The sequence below is a fragment of the Oreochromis niloticus genome, linkage group LG3 (assembly GCF_001858045.2).
Source record: "Oreochromis niloticus isolate F11D_XX linkage group LG3, O_niloticus_UMD_NMBU, whole genome shotgun sequence".
Classification (NCBI taxonomy): domain Eukaryota; kingdom Metazoa; phylum Chordata; class Actinopteri; order Cichliformes; family Cichlidae; genus Oreochromis; species Oreochromis niloticus.
The window spans coordinates 50,119,111-50,142,304 of NC_031967.2; the positions used below are offsets into that span (position 1 = coordinate 50,119,111).

Here is a 23,194-nt window from a genome sequence, read left to right on the forward strand (position 1 = left end):
ACAGGTCTGAAAATGACTAGACACTTCCGGAGTATTTCTGGTAGGGTCAAAAGGTCTGGATTGAGGCCTTCAATAGTAAATATGCTGTATTTGAAGACGTAGCCCCACTTTCCACACCCCTCAAAAGGCAGAGTCCATTCTCCCCGCAAGCTCCTCGGAGCCGGTATCTGGCTGCGGAACATGAAGACGTTCTTATTTCTCCCTTCTTTCCGCGGAGCATCGGTTGCTTCTGATCTGTTACTGTAGACGGTGACGGGGGTGTCGCTGATAATCGATGAAGACCACTCGCCGCTGCTGCCTCCCACGCTTACGGCCTCGGGAGAGCAGATCTCTTCCCCGTCCAAGTACAGAGGAACGCAGGGCTGCAGAATGAAAGGATCCATCTTGTGTCTGTGCATAGTGCGCCGTCCTCTCTGTTTTTATTCTCCTCCCTCCACAGACCCCCTCCCTCTAAAAAGTTTTTTTTTTTTTTTTATTTCTCACCACAGATGGCGCAACAGGTGGCGCGATTATGGATCATATTACACACTTCCGGCGTTTCCCCCCTCCCCTCTCCGGATGCAATTCGTCACGCTTAGGGATCAAATTACACACTTCCGGAGTACTTCCGGTGGTGGTGGTGGGGGGGGGTCAAAAGGTCAAGGCTAGGGTCATCAATCAAATTTTGACACAAGGTGTATAGGAGTATTTTTTTGTTGTTAAACTGTTAAGTGACATGAAAATTACAGTGATATTGATCTTTAGATAAGATAAGATAACCTTTATTAGTCCCACACGTGGGAAATTTTTTAAGCATTTGTTATTATTAGGTTAAGCATTAATGAGTAATGTTTTCTTATTCAGCATTAAAGTAATGTTTGTGATACTCAACTTATCTGGTTCAGAAAACAGTGCATACTACTGAAGTGTGTACCTTAAGACATTTTACACCAGAATAGAAGTGTGGAGCACTGCTTTTTATAGCTCTAAAAAAGATTAGATTTTCATAGTCTGACAGGTAGATAAGATGAATCGAGCTGTTGATTTAAGGACTTGGCAAACATGGACAGGAATTACACACTGTGGGTTTTTACACTTTGATGTACTTTGATGAAATGCAAATGCTAACCAAAACATGAGCTCCTTGTTGAAGGTAATAAGAAACCCTCAGAAACCATTTTTAGCTCCTCCTCTTTTTTTACACATGATCTGTACTGATCTGATGCAATATGCAACCAAGGTCAACTGTCTCTGTGTTTGTCATGCTCAGTGTTTATCTGATAAATAGACCAATGAATGTCAGAAAGTGATCCGACCGGAGTGTCTGGTTTGCAATGACTCGTTCATACTTGTCTCATATTTTTTTGTTTCCTGCTCGGCTCCAGCCACTCGTTTCACTTTGAGAGCGATAGCTTGGATCACTGTGTCGGAGTCTGGGGTCTTTGTCTGTGGTAAGCCTTTTTTTTTTAATTTGGTTTCTTTATTGTTTGTTTTGTTTTTGAATCAGAGAAGAAACAAACAAGAACCTTATAACAAAACAGTAAAACTGTAGTAAAAAAAACAAAGGGATATTTTCTACATGTTACTGAATGAAGTCAGGTTGTTTTTTCTCCGTCAAACTGTGAGCTGTGAGCTCATACAAGATAACAAATGTCTGTCAGTTGTTAAAAGTTTCCACAAAGCTCCAAATGTAGCAACAAAGTGTGAGAAAAGCTGTATTTATGTGTATAAAAAACTGTTTTTGGAGTCGTGCAGAGACCTGCACTTAAAGCAGGACTTTGTCTCATCGAGGTGACTTAAAGGAACTCTGAACTTTCAGTTTTAGTTATGTGCTTAAGTTACACTGTTATGGAGCAGGTTCATTTCAAAATAAAAGGTCATAGTCTAAGCTGATCTGTGTTCTTGGTGAGTGTTTGATTGGTCACCTCCAGCCTTGGCTTAACCTTTATGCTTTTCTTTAATGTATTTGCCAAATAGAGATAAAACACTGCTGCTGATTAGTCTGCTGGTTACAGAGTGGGTGGAGTCAACTCACATGAATTGTTTTGGGTTCTCCTCTGGAAATGACTGCTTGATACAAACTCAGAAGCCCAGCTGTCTGAAACGACTGAAGATAAAGCATGTTTGTAGAATTTACGTATATGAATATTTGGAGGTGTTTGACTGATTTTAAGTTTTAGACTCATCGGGTTTGTTCTGTAGTTTGTGTTGGGAAATCAGTTTTACCCCGGTTCTTTTTTATTCCTCGGGCCTCCAGAGATGCACCAGACCCAGTAGTCATTTTTACAAAAACTTTATTCATCTTTATTTAAGCATACATTCTTCTAGAAGGGAAGACGAGGCCGGTGTCCCTCTGTAAAATCTTCACCCCTTTGTTAGTTACAGCCAGCTTTATAGAAGTGACCCCATCATAAAACCCCCACGGTGTGCTGCAAACTCTGTGTCTGTGTCTATGTGCATGAGCACGTGAGTGCCTGTGTGTGCACGTTCCCGCGTGTCTATGTGAGTGCTCATGAGTGACTGTGTGCGGATACCTGTGTACGTGTGTGCACGTGAGTGAGTGTGCATATAGGTGTGGGAGTATATCAGTTAAAACACTGTGAGTGTGTGTCTCTTCCTAGGGGTCATAAAAACCCATCTTCCTTCCAGACCACAGTTATCCAGTTACAAATGTTGAGACCCCCACCCAGGTATGCCCTGAGGAATTTCCACTTAAGATTAACTCCTTTTTGTCTTAGTTTCACAGTTCAAGTGGGGGAGGGTCTCCTAAAATCTACTCCTAAGTTCATGACACAGTCAGGCCTTTATTTATATCCAGGGCAGTGTCAATTTCTCTATAACAATTCTATATCCTATCTAACACATTCCTAAACTCTAAAATAAGCTAAACATTCCTACATTTGTCACACAAAGCTACAGAGCTCACTTTTCTGCATTCAAACTAGAATTAAGTAAAATAGTGCTCAATGGGCGAGAGCACTAGCCCAAAGAATCACAGCTCATGCTAAGGGTTTTTTAATATCACGATCATTGTGTTATAGATTGCCTGCAAAATCCATGCAACAATCTGCTTTTTCTTTAATCCAGTCTTTTACTCTTACATATCATCCATCATCTGCTGATGCATTTTGCACCATTTTGACACATTTGTGTACAAAAATCTTTCCGCACAAAAACTGCCATAAAAAAAACAAGATTTTTTTAGCTTTTTTTCATAAATCACTTAATCAACTTGAGCCCTTTTCAAAATGACCAAACATTAAATTATTTTCAGCATTTTAAGCCTTTCAATATCAGTTGAAACATTTGAATTAGTTTTTTTTTTTTTGTTGAAAAAACTCAAAAAATTAAATTTTCCATATAATAAATAGGATGAGGATGGTTAGGATGATTAGATTCTTGGACAAAGAACAGAAAAAAAAATTGTTTGACTGCATCATTATTTTTGTGTATTGCCTCTCAACTAGTGATGGGTCGTTTGCGAACGAAATGGCTCTTAGAGCCGGATCTTTGAAGTGAAGGACGCGAGCCGGCTCCTTATCGCGAGCCGTGGGTTTTTTTTTTTTTTTCTTTCTCTTACCCTCTCTCTCTCTCTCGCACTTTTTTTCCTCTTCACTCCGCACGCGAGCCTTGTGCTTTGCGCTGGGCAGAGGGGGGAGGGGCGGTAGTTAAACTCACAGTAGCACAGGAACAGAGCAGGAGGGAAAGAGAGAGAAAGAGAGCCAGGGACAACAACGTCACATTAGAAAGGTATAGTAATCATCCACAACTATTTTTAGTTGCGGATGATAAAGGATTCAGAAAGTTTATTCATGCATCCTATATGACAGAGAATGTGCATCTTTGCATTTTTGTTTTGCATATTTTATTTTATATTTTATTGTGTTGTGGTTTGCAGTGTTTTGTGTTGTTTCACTTTAAATTTGTTAAAAAGGAAAAAGCTGAAAATTTAAATAGTTAAAAGCTGAAATGTAAATAGTTGGCTTTTGTATTATATAATTTATTTATTACATTTTATGAGGAGTGAATAAATAAAAGTATATTTACGGTGGCCCCTAGAGACAAAGCAGCAAGTACATACTCCAAAACACGTAAAAACTCAGAAGCACATAAAAACTCCAAAACACATAAAAACTCAGGCTACATCCACACGTACCCGGGTATTTTTGAAAACGGAGATTTCTAAAAATGCCTGTCAGGGTGGATATTTTTGAAAACTCTGTTTTTGCATTTACCCGTGGATGAGGAAAACGAAGAAAACGCAGCGTCAAAGATGTGCGCCTTTTTGACGTCACACTCTGCGCCACGTTTTGTTTCGGTGAAATGAATTTCTACAATACTGTTACTGTTAATTGTACTCTCTGCAGTGTTTAAATGCTTACATATATACACACAGTTACTGTCCCTCCACACATACAACTCGGTTCTGCTTCTATGCCCCATCTTTGTTTACCATTTCCCACCGAGGCTTCTAGACTTCTGATTGGCCAACATTTCTACACGTTTAGGAATATATCGGCACCTGTTGCTTTGGCATGCTCCTAGCAGCGTTTTCCTTCATTTCTGCATTTACATGTGGACGGGATTATTTTTTAAAACGAAAACGGAAAATCTCTGTTTTCAAAAATACCCGTGTACGTGTGGACGTAGCCTCAGAAGCACGTAAAAACCCAAAACATGTACAAAAGACAACAGAAGTGCTCCAGAATGCTAGGCGCAGTGTTGAGCTTTTGTTACCTAGAGGCTACACAAGCCAGCAAGTACCAACGACCGGTGTGTGGTAGTAAGAGGTAAATGAACTTTTCTTTTTAATTATTTGAATATATATGAGTGCTTGTGTATAAATACACAAACAATACACATATGCTTTCAATTGTGTAATTTAAGTGATCTAGGTAGCTCTGTTTTGGAAGTTCAGTTAACGCTAGAAATGTGTTTTAGAGTTTGTACGTGCTTTTTGGAGTTTGTACGTGTCTCTAGGGGCCACTGTATATATTTATATATAAACATATATAAATAAAACCACTTTTTTTACATTAGTAATTCCTTTTGTGCATAATTTTATATTATTGTAATAATAAATTAATTAAAGCAACAAAACAACCTGAAGAGCCGGTTCTCTAAAAAGAGCCGGAAATCCCATCACTACTCTCAACACAAAAATGCCCCATTCAGTTCTATTCAAACCACATCTCTCTTGTAATACTCTCTTGTAGTATAAAACCATGCTGTCTGTAATGTCAGCATTTTTTAAATAAAAGTAGAGATATTTTAAAATTATTATTCTAATCCATCTGATTCAACCCTTTTGTAATTGTAGGCTAATGCATGCAATTCTTTCGTTTTTGCCAATTATAATATGGAGCTGTGTGACCACCAGGGAGCCCCAAGAGTGATTTATATGGATGTGTGTGAAACCATTTTCACATCAACATCAGATTCATCAGTGAGCACATTTAATATACAAACTGTGCCAGCACTGAAAACTTCAACATCATAAGATGAACACAACAGAACATATGAAATATGTATACATTTGAAACTGAAATATCCAGGCTTGTTGAAATGCAATATCCCAGTGGCGGAGAAACACAGAGTGGTGGAGTTTGAAATATTACTCTGTCTGGGTCACAAAATAAACTTCTAAGATATTTTCATGTGAGAATGGTGGTGTGTAAACTTCTAATATCTGCTCGATTTATGCAAATATGTGATGTCTTGACAAGTGCTCTAACATTTTCGGAGATGCCTGTTACCCACCAGCTGACCGCATAGCTGGATTTTCCATTGGGCATACCGGGCATTTGCCCGGTGGGCCGATGGTGATTTTTCATTTTTATGTCTATTTGTTTGTTTTTGTAACGGTATAAATAAAGGTGGTGGATTAGCCCCCCCCCCCCCCCATACACACACACACACACACACACACACATAAAACATGTTAAGGATTGTACATTAACACAAAACTGTTTTTGGAACCATACTGAATTTCACCAGAGAAAAACACATACACACACACACACACACACACATATGAAGAGATAGAGAGTATGCATTGTATGCAAACAGCTACCAAACAGCCATCATAATTTGTCATACAATGAGGACAGGACAAATCAACAACTGACAACAACTAATTAATATTAAAATCTGTAACATAATGTATTTTGGAGTTTAGTCTGTTACTGTTACTTTTACCATTTCTTCTTGGAGCAACTGTAACCCACATCATTTCCTTAGGGATTAATAAAGTATTCTGATTCTGATTGTTTCAGGATGACCTGCCATTATCCAATGACACATCTGCTTTCCTGGATCTTTGGCTCGTTTCTCCTCATCTTCTTTTCTATTTTTTCTAAACTGAGCACCTGATGGCTTTGAACTTTTCTTGTCCATCTTCCATTGGTTTTAATTTTGCACTCCAGTATGAACACAAATCCCCCAACTCGAGGATCGCCACAACATAACCTAACAGACCTACACCTTAGACAAAGTGAATCTGTGAACTAAGGTGTATTTTTGGGATTTTGCACAACCCAGGATTTAAATCATGAATACATAATGAGCTTGGATTTACAACACTATGATTGTAATGTGGAAGCAATTTGGAAGCAGCAGGTCTTCCTCCACTTTCGACAGGTTGTGTGTGAGACTTTAAATCATCAAATAAATATACATTTTAAATTGTTATTACCCCTAATCCTAAAGTGTATATTTATTTTCTTACTCTTCTTATATTTATTGTTTGTTTACTCCACTGCTGTAACTGGAGCCTCTTCGTCTTGTGTCTCTATATACTGGACTGTAGGTAACGGAGATGACAATAAAGTTTACTTTGACTTCATCAGCGAGCAGGCGCACCGAGGGCTCTCACGCTCACTTTTCGCGTATAGAATTTCGAGAAAACATCGGCGCAAATTATAAGTCTGTATCATAATGTCTGGTGTTTTCGTGTTTGTTGGGTTGTTTTTATTTTCTTTTATTTTGCAAGTTGGTTATTAGATGCTGCTCCAGCCAGCCAGAGAATCCCCCGCCGCCCCGCCCTCTCCTCCCTGTACCGCAAGCAGCAGGCGCACCTCGCAAACAGAGGGCGCCCTTACTCCCAGCAAATGGGTGATAGAAAACCGATCGGTGCCCATGCCATCCCCAGTATGCGCTGACATGACGTCGGGGCAGCATGAGTACGAGCATTTTATTTATTTTATATTTTATATTTTTGTCGATGCCCGTGATGCCGCCCCCCACCATGATGCCGCCCCGGGCAACCGCCCCTGTCGCCCGTATCAAAAAGCGCTACTAATGAAACTGATCAATGATCAGCTGATTGTCTCTCTTGTTTGTTTATCGCCCACTTTGTGCCAGAAAGAGGAAACCAGCAGATGTTGCGCTAAACAACAGCAGCACGTTTAAGCTTGATAAGCTGTTGTTAGAATTTATTTAATATTACTTTCTAGTATCAGCTGATGTTTGCTGGAGCCACAGCTGTAAAAGCTGCTGGTCATGATATCGGTTTGGATATGTGGTGAGAGGGAAACATGAAGGTGATACAAATCATACATATGTACCACAACAGTGTTTGTTTTAGTTCAAAGGCTTTATGGTTTTTCCTATAATACCTGGTGGTGTAGTCAGTGATTCTGTTTTGTCAGTTCAGCCTTATATATTAAGTTTAACCAGAGTGACCACCTAGTCAGCTGGTGGGTAACAGGCATCTCCGAAAACGTTAGAGCAGTTATGCAAATATGTGACGTCTTGATAAATCGAGCAGATATTAGAAGTTTACACACCACCAGTCTCGCATGAAAATATCTTAAAAGTTTATTTTGTGACCCAGACAGAGTAATATTTCAAACTCCACCACTCTTTGTTTCTCCGCCACTGGCTCGTTTGAGTTTTAGACAAAATGGATTCTGGGATATTGCATTTCATCATTTCGAGCTGATTGGAGACCAGAACAGCCAATCAGATTTTTTTTGCATCCAACTCTGTGATTGGCTGGTTTTGTGGCACAAATATAACGGTGCACAGAAAGAGTTGAATGTGCACAGGCAGAAATGTTGAACGCGCGAGCAACACATTACGAGCGAGTGCAAGTGCAAAAACTGAGCGAGAGGGGCTGCTATTGTATGTGTGTATGAATAATAGCAAACACTGAAATACATTTTTTGCACGTAGCAATGAATTTTGTTCACTCAAATTTAGCTTTTCTTCGCAAAAAATAAATTTCTCCTCAAAATGCAACACTTGCACCTGCAAATTTTTTATTACACGCGCTCAGAATAGTGTCACAAAAATAACAGATCAGAACAGGTAGCATTAAAGAAAAACTACAAAATGTACAACAGGCATCTCCGAAAACGTTAGAGCAGTTATGCAAATATGTGACGTCTTGATAAATCGAGCAGATATATATATTTTTTTTTCAACATTATGTTTATTAAAGTTTTACATATATACATATATAAAGTACATACACACAAAAAAATCAAAAAATTACACAATAAACGAAACACAAGGTACATTCAATGAAAGCACTTGAGTCCATGAGACTTCTGACAGATTTTAAAGAATAATTTTCAGGTCGCAGCATATGGTTGTGGTCCTGTACAGGGAATAGTTAGGCTGTCCCTGTCTCACGCAGTAAACCAGATAGATCTTTATTCTTAATATACTGGATGTAGCGCCCCCAAATTTTCTGGAAAATTTCTTGTTTATCTTTTAGAGTATATGTAATTTTCTCTAATGGTAAACATAAAGACAATTCTTTGAACCAATGTGAAATACTTGGTTTGCCAAGGCTTCTCCACATTAGAGCTATCACTCTCTTTGCTTGTAGTATTCCCATATCTATGAAGATTTTTTCAAAATGATTTATGTTACATCCTACAGGATATAATCCCAGTAGGAAAAGTTTGGGATCCATCACAAGTTTAATTGACAAAATCTCCTTTATCATTACTCTAACCTCTTCCCAAAACTCCTTTATTTTTGGACATGACCATAAACAGTGGAGCAATGTGCCCTTATCTTTTTCACATCTATTACAGATGTCAGGGATCTGCATATTAAATTTGTTAAGTTTTTCTGGTGTTATGTACACTCTCATCAACCAATTAAATTGTAGCAATTTTAGATGTGTGTTACCTGTCTGTGTTTGGGCTAGCTTACATGCTTTACTCCATTGTTCCACTGTCAATTCCTCCTGTAAGTCATACCTCCAAGCATCAAGCTTAGCAGCAGATGAATCAGGGGAGGATGTCATCATCAAGTTATATAGTTCAGATATCATTCCACTACCAGTGGGGTTTTTGGTTAGGATTTTCTCTAATGCGGACAGCGGGGGAATTTGTGTAAAATCATTATGATAAGACCTGATAAAACTCCTAAGCTGTAGGTATTTGAAAAAGTGCTTTCGGGGGATATTAAATTTAGAGATTAGTTGTTCAAAACTTAAAAGTCTTCCATCACCCCCGAAAGCATCTTTCACCAGTCCCAGCCCCGAGTCTGCCCATATTTTAAAACCACCGTCCCCTCTACCTGGGGCAAAATAATTGTTGCCCCAAATCGGGCTAAAAACGGAGAGGGGAGATTTTACGTTTAAATATCTTTGAGTGACATGTAAGATATAAATCATGTTTTTAACTATAGGATTAAGCGTAATGTCTTTGAGTTTATTATATTTATCAGAGTATACATATGTAGGAAGTGGAAGCCTAAGAGAGAGAGACTCAATAGTTCTCCATGCGGGGGGCTTTTCTGCAGCATAATAGAACATTATAGTTCTTAACTGGGCTGCCCAGTAATACCAAACCATGTTAGGACATTGCAGCCCTCCTGCATCAAAGGGCAAGTATAAAAGTGATAAGCGAAGTCTGGGACGCTTGTTATTCCATAAAAACTGATTAAACAGTTTTCTTATTTTAAGGAAAAAGTCTGAGGGAGGTGGCAAGGGGATATTCTGAAACAGATACAGAAGCTTAGGGAGCACGTTCATCTTTAGTATATTTATTCTACCAATCAGTGAAATTTGGAGACTCGACCATCTCTCCACTGATTTGGATATGTCAGTCATAATTGGACTATAATTATGGTTCACCACCTCTTCCAATTTCGGGACAATCTGAATACCTAGATAAGTGAACTGATTCACATTTCTAAAAGGGCAGGTGTATTTAGGTGGATTCATCCTTTCTTCTGAGTTCAAAAGCATTATAGAAGATTTTGATTTATTGATTTTATAACCAGAAATATGTCCAAATTTTCCAATTAAGTCTAAAATGGCTGGAATAGATTGTCCCAGATTTTTAAGAAAGAGGATCACATCGTCAGCATAAAGAGCTATTCGATGGTCGAGCCCTCCGATCTCTATACCCTTGATCATACCGTGTTCTCTTATAGCAATAGCAAGTGGTTCAATTGCAATTATAAATAAAAGGGGGGATAGGGGGCAACCTTGTCTACAACCTCTTCCAATCTCAACTGGTTTTGAGATAACATTATTGGTAATTATTTCAGCATATGGGTTATTATATAGAAGCTTGACCCAGTTACAGAATCCCTCTCCCAAACCAAAGCGACCAAGAATCTCAAGCAAATAGGGCCATTCTACCCTATCAAAAGCCTTCTCGGCATCTAGTGCCAAGAAAGCTGTATCTGAAGACCCCCCCGTGCTCATGTAAAATATTTAACACTCGTCGAACATTATGGAATCCCTGACGCCCAACCATGAACCCATTTTGATCTTCCTTGATGATATCTGGCAAAAGGCACTCCAGTCTCTTTGCTAGAATTTTACAGAGTATCTTTAAATCTGAGTTTAAGAGGCTAATTGGCCGCAGGTTTTCACATTTATCATTCGATTTTCCAGGTTTGGGAAGAAGTGTAATTAAGGCCCCTCTCAGAGTGGGTGGGAGTATCCCCTTTTGAGCAGATTCAGAAAACATTTCCAAAAGGGGTGCCTTTAATTTGGATGCAAACTTTTTATAGATATCAATTGGCAGACCGTCTGGCCCTGCAGCCTTTCCAGAATTCATACTCATTATTGCCTCTGAGATTTCGTCCAGAGTCAATTTAGCTCCCAGTCTCAAGGATTCCTCCTCTTCTATTCTGGGGATATTCATATTGTTAAGAAAAGAGAAAAAGTTTGGGTCTGGTTCACCTGGGTTTAATTCAGAACTGTATAACCTTTCATAATAGACCTTGAAAGAGTCACTTATTGCAGCAGGGTCAGAGATCGTTTCCCCTTTATCATTTTTAAGTGCAGTGATTGATCTTTCTAATTGGAATTGTTTTATACGCCAAGCCAGAATTTTACCTGATTTCTCCCCTTGATCAAAAACGGACTGCTTAAGTTTTAATAAGTTAGCTGTAGCTTTTGAAGCTGAGATTTCATTATATTGGGCTCTTAATAACAGCAAACTTTGGTGCAGCTTGGGACAGGGGTTCTTAAAGTACATATCCCCAGTAGCTTTAATTTTTGATTCCAGTAATTTCAGCTTTTGTCTGGCCTTCTTAGATTTTGAGCTAGTGAAGCTAATTATTTGGCCTCTAATGAAGGCTTTGAATGCTTCCCATCTAATACACGGAGATGTTTCAGAAGTATTGAGCTCAAAGTAATCAGTAATATGTTTGTCAAGGTACGCCATTAGGTCTTTGTCCTTCATCCATTTTTGCTGAAATTTCCATTTTGGGGGATCTCGTACTAGCCCTGGATCCAAATAGACCAGACTGGCTGGGGCATGGTCTGAGATAAGGACACTGCCATAATCACAACCGTTCACTTTATAGGACAGACTTGCTGAGATTAAAAAGTAGTCTATTCGTGAGTATGATTTATGTGTGCTTGAATAACATGAATATGTAGATACACCAGGATTCCTGTCTCTCCATATATCCATAAGATTTAATTCCTTGGCAAACTGAAGAATGGTTTCCCTACTCTGGCTGTGAGATTTGTCTAGATGTGATGATTTATCTATACTTGGGTTCAAAGTGCAGTTGAAGTCTCCCGCCAAAATATATTGACCATCAAGTGCTGACAGCGTGCAGAACAAGTTATTAAAAAAAGATGGTTCATCCTTATTTGGGGCATAAATATTAACTAAAATCAGGGGTTCTGTATAGAGAGTACCCTGAACAATCAAATACCTTCCCATCTTATCTGCAATTACCTTACAAACATTAAAGGGGACGGACTTGTGTATTAGAGTCAAAACCCCTCTCGCTTGGGAGTTAAATGGTGCTGAAAATACCTCTCCCTGCCACCTCCGCCTAATCTTTAAGTCCTCTTTTCCAGTAAGATGAGTCTCTTGGAGAAAAATTATTTTGGAATGCATATCTTTTAACCTTCTCATCACTTGTTTAACTTTTTTAAGTTTTTGCAGCCCTCTACAGTTCCACGATGTCATCTTAATTTCTAAAACATTGGACATAGCTGCTATTTTCAGATGATCTTCTCATGCTAGTATATAGAAGTGTACCTTTAAACAACCAAAACATTGCAGACAACACAGATGCTTCTAACTGCATCAACCATTGAACACAACCCCTCTGACCTAAAGGCCAGTTTCCCCTTCTCCTTACTACACACTCCAGTAATGCTAATGACCAGTCCACAGTTATTGAGGAATGATCCAACATTGATATTGACTTATCCTAAACTCAAACACTCCCTCCATTGTTAGCTTTTACATACAAATAATAAATGCTTTGCCAAGAATATATTGCTATCCCAAATATACTCATGTAAGTAAATTAAATGTTAGGGGTCTACTGTGCTTTAACTCTATTTAAATGTAACTATAACTCAGAGAGTCCTCCTGGAAAACAAAAAGTAATCAATCCCCCAAAATAAAAAAAAATAAAAAATAAAAATAAAATAAAAAAGAGGGGGGGGGTATACTCACAAAGCAGGTAATCGCCAGCTTCTTTAACCCCCATACAGATATAACGGAGGCATGTACAGATGTTCAGTGTGAATATATTTCAATGTTCAGTTCACAGTAGCCCCAGGAATTAGCTGTCAGGCAAAACGTTCAATTATTTTACCAACTCTATCCGTACCGCTATTCATCCCGCTCTGCTTGGATCTGCGTAACGAAAGTCTCTGCGTCCTCCGGTTTGCCAAAAGTCAGTGTTTTATCCTTGTAGGTCACCAGGAGCCTGGCGGGGAGAAGCATCCCGTGTCTTATCCCCATGCTGCGGAGCTGTCGTCTCACGGAGTCGAACTCTTTCTGCATCTTATGTATTCCGGCTGCCATGTCCGGGTAGAAACGCACCGGTTTGTCCTCGTAGAGTATTTGCTTTTTGATTTTGGTCGCTTTCAGCACCATTGCCTTATCCCTATCGCTCAGGAATTTCATGATCAGTGTTCTTGGGGGGGCGTTTGGGTCGTTTCTCGGGCCGATTCGGTGCGCCCTTTCCAGGAATGGCTTTGACTTCAGCAGAGGGATGTCCAGCGTCTCCGGGATCCAGGTTTCCAGAAATGCGCAAGCATCCGTTCCCTCCACCTTCTCCGGTAAATTCACCAGTCTCAGGTTAGCCCTCCTGGCCCTTGTTTCCAAGTCCATTACTTTGTCCTCCATATCTCTGGTTTTCTTTTCGAGACTCTGAACTTTTCTCTGAAGGCTAACGACCGTGTCCTCAGTGTCGGAAATGCGTGTCTCGACATTTACAATACGCTCCTTGCACTCTCCGACCTCGTTTCTCACTCCCTCAATTGCAGCCATTATTCCGTCAAACCTGTTGGAGAAGTCGGTTTTCAAGTCTTTGATAGCTTCAAGAATCGGAGCGTGGCTTGGTCCTTCCTCTTCAGCGCTAATTGACTCTTCCGACATGACGCTAGCTTTAGCTTTTCCACTTTGTTTAGTTGGTCCGAAATCAATTTTAGGTTGTGAGGGTTTACTACGACCCCTGCCCGATTTACCTGGTGCAGACGACATAAAAGAGTCCTAAGCGCGGATACCGTTAGAGTTTAAATTCAAAAGTTGATATTACGTTAGGTGTCTTGGCAAAGATTTACGGAGGAGAGACGTGTGCGTCTAGCTAATGCGCCGCCATTTTTTCCTCATCGAGCAGATATTTGAAGTTTACACACCACCATGCAGTGGAGAAAAACAGAACTCTAATAATAATAATGAATTGGATTTATATAGCGCTTTTCTAGGCACCCAAAGCGCTTTACAATTCCACTATTCATTCACTCTCACATTCACACACTGGTGGAGGCAAACTACAGTTGAGGCCACAGCTGCCCTGGGGCAGACTGATAGAAGTGAGGCTGCCATATCGCGCCATCGGCCCCTCTGGCCATCACCAGTAGGTGGTAGGGTAAAGTGTCTTGCCCAAGGAAAAAAACACATGAATGTTCACATCGTAACACATGACAAGCAACAGGGGCGGGTAAATAGGGTTAGAGTGAGCCATGTACTAATTTCACAAAAATGATGAACTTACCAGTTATGATAATGTTGACACTGTTGCTTCTCTGACCCTCTTTAACCTCACACCAGTACTCTGCACTGTCTGCTAGATAAGTTTGAGTAGTTGTGTATGAAGACAAAGTTCTTTTACTATTACATGCTGGACTAAAATGTTCTAACTTTTCCTCAGTGGTTCTGACTCCTCTCAGTTCAGTAGAACATCAGGACTCTCACAATCAAAAGATAAAAACTTGAACTGAAAGTGTTGGGAGTCTGTTAGGAGTCACACGAAGAGTAGCTGCAGCTGAAAATTGGAAACATCACAAGACGTTTACAGATGAATCAAAATTCTGATTAAATTGTCTTTCTAACTTCTCTAACTCACTCATCCTTTGTCGGGTAAAGCTATTTTAAACATGTGTCCCCAGCAGAATAACTAAAAGCATTACTAAATTAGCACAGGAACGCCATAAATTATTTGATGTATTAACATGTATACAGTAAACCTTAAGATATAAAGAGAAACCTAAGAACAATTACTCACATAGTATGAAGCAGGGAGTTGGAACTGTTCCTCTAGTTCACTCAAAAAAATGAAATTGTAATGATGTTTACTCTGATTATTTTGCGCTGGGTCGTGGTTGTCGTCAAGGTTGCCCTCTGTCACCTTTACTCTTTGCCATTGCCATCGAGCCTCTGTCCATTACATTGAGATCCTCTTCTGTGTTCAGGGGAATCATCCGTAATGGAATTACTCATAAAGTATCATTGTATGCGGATGACTTGTTATTATTTATGACTGACCCTGCATGCTCCATCCCTGCTGTTTTTGTACGAAGTATTAAGTATTCTGGAGAACTTCAGTTCGTTTTCAGGTTATAAATTTAATTTAGGGAAAAGTGAGTGTTTTCCTGTAAATACGGCAGCACGTCAAGTTCAACAGTCCGATCTACACTTTCGTCTCAGTCCATCTGGGTTTAAGTACTTAGGGATTAACGTGACTCGCTCTCTATCTGGCCTTAAATCAGCAAATTTGTCTCCTCTCATATCAAGGATCACATCTGATATTCAAAGATGGGGTAATCTCCCCCTTTCTTTAATCGGTAAGATTAATGTTGTTAGAATGAACATCTTACCAAAATTTTTATTTTTATTTCAGTCAATTCCCTTAACATTTTTTTGTTTCACTGGACAAGATTCTTTCATTTGGGGAGGGAAGCCACCTAGGGTTTCTAAAACTTTGCTGCAGCGATGCAGATTTAGTGGAGGACTTGCATTACCTAATTTTCTAGCTTACTACTGGGCCGCTCACATCCTTAAACTTTGCTACTGGCTAAAATCTTCTGGTTCCTCGTGGTGTAAATCGGAGCTATCATCATGTAAGGGCTCTTCTTTACCAGCTTTGCTCTATTCCTCTTTACCCGTAAAACCCTGTCTGTATACTGATAATCAGGTGGTTCTTAACACACTCAAGATCTGGTTTCAGTTTAGACGTCACTTTAATTTTGTAATGCCATCTTCCTCGGGTCCTCTAAGCCACAACCATTTGTTTCCCCCTTCACTTTTGGACTCGACATTCTCAGTGTGGTGTGACAAGGGTATAAAACAGTTAAAACATTTATATGTGGATGGTGTTTTCGATAGTTTTCCCAATTTGTCTTCTCGTTATAATCTCCCTATTACCCATTTGTTTCGCTATTTTCAAATTCGAAATTTTGTTGCCAAGTGTTTCCCAAATTTCCCCTCTTTATCTCCAGAACAGCAGTGGGAAACTATGTTATCGTTTATTCCTCATCACAGAGGAACCATTTCGAAACTCTATGATGCTATTCTGTCTTTTAGTAACCACTCTAATGTTAAGCTTAAGTGAACATGGGAAGGAGAACTAGGAATTCGAATACATGAGGAGTCTTGGGAACAGGCTATTGCGAGGGTACGATCTTCCACCTCCTGTGCTCGTCTTGGACTTATTCAGTTTAAGGTCATACACGGTGCATTTCTCTAAGTCTAGACTTTCTGAATTGTATCCAGAAGTGAAAAATAAATGTGATAAATGCCACGGTTCTCCTTGTGACCTTAGCCACATGTTTTTTCTGTGTCCTGAGCTACAACGTTTCTGGACAGGGTATTTTGCTATTATGTCAACTGTTCTTGGGGTAACTCTTCATCCTTGTCCTCTGATTGCTGTATTTGGGATTCCTGATTGCTCATTTACACTTGATTCCACACAAAAGGATATTATAGCCTTCACATCCCTACTAGCGAGACGTCTAATATTGTTGCATTGGAAGTCTGTTAAGTATCCTACTATTTCCCGGTGGCTTAAAGATGTCATGTTTTTTTAAAACTTGAAAAAATTAAATATACGTTGAGAGGTTGCACAGCCAAATTTTTTCACAAGTGGCAACCCTTTATCTCTTATTTTACTACACTAGAGGTATTGCCTGTTTAAATGTACTTCTGTTACTGTTATATTCCTGTAATATGTTTGATGGTTGTGTTGATCTGTGTGTGTGTGTGTGTGTGTGTGTGTGTGTGTGTGTGTAGGGGGAGGGGGGGGGGGGGGGCGTCTTTGTTTTAGAATGCGTTTTTGTTTAGTTGTTTTTTTATATATATAAGTATGTTTACTTAGGAAAATGAAAAAAGCTTAATTTTATTTTGGTAACTGCAAGTACTGTTGTTTTCTTTTTTCAATAAAAATATTTTAAAAAATGAAATTGTCTGGTTAGTACATTTACAAGAGTCTAAATAATTGCCTGGACATGTGATATCACAGACTCGCACGAGATTTCAAACCACAGGAAAATCAATGGGGTTATAATAGGAAGAGGAGAATACACACTACACGTGTATGCTATTATTATTTATTGTGGTTTAACCTGCCAAGAACAAAAAAGTAAAGATAATTCTGCATCAAGCTTTGGAATCATTGCTTTCCTATTTTTTTTGGATTGACTGCTCAATGGCCTGGTGATTAGCACTGTTACCTCAAAGAAAGAAGACCCTCTTCAGGGCTTGCAAAATTTCAAATTCCTGGTAGCCCTTCGGGCAGGCACTCTTCAGTTTTTGGTAGCCCAAAATAAATTTAAGTATCCCAAATTTTAAAAAAAAAAAAGAGGAAAATTTTTTGATTGATGTTTTGTTTCCTTTACAATATTATACATTAAAGTATAATATTGTAAAGGAAACAAAATATCAATCTAAAAATATTTAAAACACAAATTACAACAACAAATTACAATCATCAACTCAAATATTTGGTTCTAATTGAACAGAAATTGCTATGAACTTGCAAGAACTGTGTAGAACATGAATCAGTCTGTGTCAAATCCTGAATTTGAAATTTCCACTGAAATTACGGGTAAGAGGCAAGTGGAACCAAGATCTAGGACATTTGCTTTTTGAAGTTTGCAAAGACTGCTAAATTTTGCCAGTGGTTTGTTCTGGGAAAGATACTGCAGACTGAGCAATAATGTATTTCTTGCATTTCTCATGGGTTCTGATGGGGTCTTTCTTAAAATGACTGGTCCCAGTAACAAAGGCAGTTGTCAAGTCAGAAATCGAGGGAAAACCAACAACACACCCGGCAGAACATTATGTCATTTAGCTCGTCATAATCCAGCCACATAAATTCTTTTGTCCATGAAACTAAAAAAGCTGCGCTTTCTTTTTCGCTCATAGTCTGATTTGTCATAACTTTTCCGTTTTGTGGTAGGCTTTTCTTTGGCTGCCCCTTCTTCACCCTGACCTGTCTTGTTTGGCTCTGCAGAACTAAAATCCATCTGCTCTTACACACGTACTTGCATAACGATCAGCAATTCTCTGCGCAATCAACCTCTATCACATGTTTAAGCTTGCTGCAGGAGATTTCACTTGTCATGTTTGATAGTAAGCTAACGATTGATAAGACGATGTCAGAGGAATTGGTGCGCAATCTGTGACTTACCAATCAGTGCTGCCGCTCTCTATACACAGTTCGCGCGATCGCAAAGTGAAAGCAAAAAACAAGCGCAAATTCAAACGTGATTTCAATGTGTCACATATTGACAGTGGCTCATCGATGCCGATGACATAATTACTCAGCTACATTTGCGAAAGAATGCAAAAGCCTTGACATATCTTTTCTTCCTATGATAGCCCGACGGGCAGGGCTGAGATGGATTTTGGTAGCCCGACTGGAAAAATCGCTAGCCCCGGGACGTCGGGCTAGCGATTTTGCGAGCCCTGCTGTTCAAATCAAAAGTTCTGTCTGGAATTTGTATGGTCTCCCTCTGTTTGTGTGGGTTTCCTCTGGGTACTCTGGCTTACTCCCACAGTCCAAAGATATGCTGTTTGTGGGGTTAGGTTGATTGCCAGGACTGCCATAATGAATTAATTAAATACACCATTAAATAATTACTTAAATGTGTCAATAATGAATTAAATATGTCAATAATTAATTCATTACATGTATTGTAAATATTTATGTAATTAATTATTTCCGATTTTAATTAATTATTGCCACATTTAATTAATTATTTAATGGTGTATTTAATTAATTCATTATGGCAGTCCTGGCTCAAGCGCCCCCTTCAACCCTGAAAAGGATAAGCGAAAGCGAATGGATGGATGGATGTTTTTCTTCCTGTGTAATAATACTCAACATTGCTATCAATACATTTTAAAAAAATCCCTCTCTGTGCAAAATGGGTTTAAACACATAAACAACTGTGGGATACTGTTTGTCCGTGATTGGGACAGGGGGAACAAATTATGGCACGATCAGCCTAATATTATTTGTATCCCACTGTAACTTTACTGTATAAAGAAATAACATCTCCAAAATGTCAGGAATAGTTAGCCATTATAAGAAATATTTGTGAGCTAAAAATCAAGAATGTGGGATACTGTTTGTCCTTGAATTGAAGAGCCCAGCTCGTGCTCCTGACAAAGGGAAAACCAATTCTCCAGGGGAGACCTACCTTGGCACTTGTGCAGGTGAAACCAAAGGGAAGATTTGCTTCACCATATTTTCTAGTCTTTGGCTTAGAATGAAGTTGGTTTGGAAACATATTCAGCGATGCTTCATCCCCTGCTTTGCATTTATATGGGCGCCCCGTGCTAGCAGTATCCATACCATTCATACCGTGCCCCCCTGCAATGGCTCTGTGCCCCTCCTAGGAGGCGGGCCCCACACTTTGGGAAGGTCTGCCCTAGTATGTTGTGTAAAACAATTAACATTACTTGTGACTTGTGTGACTTGCTATTCCAAAGTATTTAGAAAGAAGTATAGGAGTCTCCCAACGCAGGGGAAAGTAATTCTGTTGCAGAGACCTACCTTGGCACTTGTGCAGGTGAAGCCAAAGGGAAGAGATACTTCACCATATTTTCTAGTCTTTGGCTTGAAAGGTTGGTTTGGAAACATATTTGGTGATGCTTCATCTCCTGCTTTGCGTTTGTGTGGGAGCCCCATCAAAAACCTGTCCATTATGCTAGCAGTGTCCAAGCGTTCTTTTATTTATTTATTTTTTTCATTTTCATCCTGCGCCCCCCCTGCAATGGCTCTCTAGTAACAGGCTCAAAGTTCACACTGTAAGTGAAACTATCACTGATCATTTGTACTTGTTTTTCATTAACAGTCATTCAGTGAGTTGCAGAGAGAGCACAGTCAACAGGTATGTTGTCTTTTAAATTTAATGATATTATCAATGTGACGTGTAGCTTTTGTCTAAAAATCAGTCAAAACTTTGGAGTCAAACTGGGTTTGAAGAATATGGTCCAAGTTTAAGTTGTTCTAAAGCTTTTATGTGGGTGGAAAAGGTCAATCTATAAACCAGATGTTTCTGTACCTTTACAGTAGGTGACAGTACTGTAATTGCATAAGACAGTATACGAAAAAAAGCTAAATTAGATGACAGACAAGAATTCCTCCCAGGAATTTATTTAGTCTTAATTGTTCAACTTATTTTACTGAAATAAATCAGAATTTTCCAGACAGCAGTGGTTTCCATTGTATTCATGTTTTCTGTCTGTTTTCAGAGCTGCAGGATGGCTCATCAGCTGAACGGACTGTTTCCTCAGTCACTGCTCAAAGCTTTCAGTGTTCTGATCTTCATCATTCTCCTGAAGGATGTCTGTAATGGTAATTCATACATAAATATATATTGTTGTTTTTTGTCATATTTCAAGCACACATTTTAATTATTTATATTAGAAAGAAAGAAAGTGTACTTTATTGACCCCCGTGGGGAAATTCCTCACTGCATTAAACCCATTCACTCAGTGAAACAGTGGGCAGCCATTGGGCGCCCGGGGAGCAGTGTGTAGGGATGGTACCTTGCTCAGGGGTACCTCGGGGTAGCTGTTCAGGGGAATCAAACCCCCGACCTTCCAATCATGGGGCCACCTATCTACCTACTGAATATTTGTGCTCTTAATGTGCCTTCATTAAGATCCATATTTTAAGAAGTCAAAGCAACACTGGCAGGATACAGAACTGTTTTATTTTTATGAACCAACACATTTCAGTTTCGGTCAGCAGAGGTATTTAAATAGGAAAGGTATATAATATTCTATATCAACATACACTATATTCTGAAACTAACATTAATGTTAATAGTTTTAGAATCAGAGAAGATGCTTATTTGAGACATGGCTGCTTGCACAGCTACATCTTGTAGGGAATTGCTGAAACCATTTTTAGCTCTTTATGAATTCATAGTGATTGTGATTGGCCATGTGATGCTGTAGGTGTCATGGTTCTGGGCCGTTGACCCAGCATTTTGTGTTTCATTGTGGTTTCATCTTGTGTTTGGTGTTTATTCTGATTTTGTAATAATTCTTTGGTTTGGTTGTCGTGTTTATTATCCCTACCTGTGTCTCCCCTCTGTGCTCCATTCGGGTCCCTGCGTTTTGTGTTGTAAAACAGTCTGTGTGTTTCCGGTTTTACTTTGTAGGTCTGCTTCTCATTATGTCCATTAGTGTCAGCTGTGTCCACCCCTGCATGTCGTCTCCTCATTACCTGGTGTGTATTTATAGTGTGTTGGCTTCTGCTCGTCGTTGAATCGTCTGTGTTTTTCTGTGTAACGGCGTCTCGCTGCATTCTCTGTTCCCCGTACCATGTTCAGGTCTGTTCTTTAGTTTCCTCCAGTTTAGGTCTTGGTTAGCTACCCACCCTTCTTTGCCTGTTTGTGTCTCTGCCACTTCTGTAAATAAACATCACTCTCATCACCAGTCAACAGCCTGCATTTTGGGTCTTTTTCCTCCTACACCACACGGCTCGCCCCGCCAGCCGTGACAGTAGGCCTCTGCCAGCACTGATTTAGTCTAGACATAAATACATGACAGTGTTGTGGAAGTTTTCCATTTAAATAAAGCCTGCAGACGAGCGGTAGCCAACATTCTTTAATCCAAACACACAAAGAACAGACAACCAAGCTTGATAGAGAGCCTGCATGTCCGCGGGACAGACGGTCAGCAGTCTCCCTGAGCCTAACATGGCTCTCAGTTAAATACCTTCTTCAGGAAAAAAAGGCAGTACACAGCTGTTTCACACCTTAAGGTTCACACTCCCTTGCTACCTCCCAGAGTCCTCGAAGAGACAAAAGATTCCTTCCTGTGGAGTGGTCTGCTTCCCCCAACTTCCTTCTTACAGTATGGGTTTCAGACATGTTTAAATCCAGTGGCACCAAGGCATTATACAATAAAATAATATCATTAGTACATAAGTAAAAAAAAATCCTATACAATCCCACCCATTGATTCTTAAATCAAGAATCACATTAATACCAGAATTTCTTTCCTGACATTCTGTATATTCTGGTGGTGGTCAGAGGGCCCGGTGGCGCCAGTGTCCGGCAGCCTCGCCTCTGTCAGTGCGCCCCAGGGTGGCTGTGGCTACAATGTAGCTTGCCATCACCAGTGTGTGAATGTGTGTGTGTGTGTGTGTGTGTGAATGGGTGGATGACTGGATATGTAAAGCGCTTTGGGGTCCTTAGGGACTAGTAAAGCGCTATATAAATACAGGCCATTTACCATATATCACATCAACATTATTGTACACTTAAAGGAGTTTCACACTGTGTATCCTCACTTCACTGTTCTCCCACCACCCTTTGTTCATCTTTAATTCTCCCCACAATCTAATCTCTCACATGCAAATGGCAACAACAATGATACAGAGGAAAGGTCTTCTCCAGAGTGCCAAAGTACTTTGCATGGCAAAGTGAAACAGCATTTGCTGGACATTCCCAGGCCAGGTCATGGCTCCTGGTGTCTGTGCCGTTTACAGAGTCATAATTCCAAAGCTGATCTCCCTCTGTGCAGTCACCTTTGGAGCTTGGCACGCTCTCTCCATCCCTCGATTTCTGTTCCACCACGGCTGTAGATTTAAGGCAGAGCACGTCGTACACCTTAGTTGTCTTCCTCAACGTCAACGGCGAAATTTTTTCATTTTATTTAAGATTTTGCTGTTCAAAATCTCCTCGTGACAATCCTTTGGAAGCCCAGTGGTGCAACCCACTGTGGTTTGTCAGCTGTCCTGGACATGGTCCCTGCTTCTCGCTGGTCCTCTTGAAGCGTTCTCTCCCAGTCATGGTCTGCATCTGCACTTCAGTCTCTTCTTCCATATCTCTCATGTCATGGTCTCTGCAATTTAAAAATGAAAGCTTCCCTGGAAAACCCTCTTTTGCCAAATGTCAGCTTAGCACAATTAGACATGCACAATAAAGTTGTGCATTGTCACTTAAAAATTCCCAGTGCTTCTCCCCTGGAGTAGTCTCACTCCAGGCCCTGTCATAAGAAAAAAAAAACACAGT

The 23,194-nt window shown here is 39.8% G+C and overlaps 1 protein-coding gene across 1 annotated transcript in view; it reads left to right on the forward strand.

Annotated features, from left to right (window-relative positions):
• Window positions 1–1,335: 1,335 nt before the first annotated feature.
• Window positions 1,336–23,194, forward strand: part of LOC109199757 (butyrophilin subfamily 3 member A2-like) — a 28,953-nt gene continuing 7,094 nt past the window's right edge. The window contains exons 1-3 of the mRNA XM_025905147.1: window positions 1,336–1,430; window positions 20,018–20,053; window positions 20,418–20,520. Of these exons, the coding sequence (XP_025760932.1) occupies window positions 20,427–20,520 (94 nt within the window). The 5' untranslated portion in view covers window positions 1,336–1,430; window positions 20,018–20,053; window positions 20,418–20,426. The remainder of the gene's footprint in view (window positions 1,431–20,017; window positions 20,054–20,417; window positions 20,521–23,194) is intronic.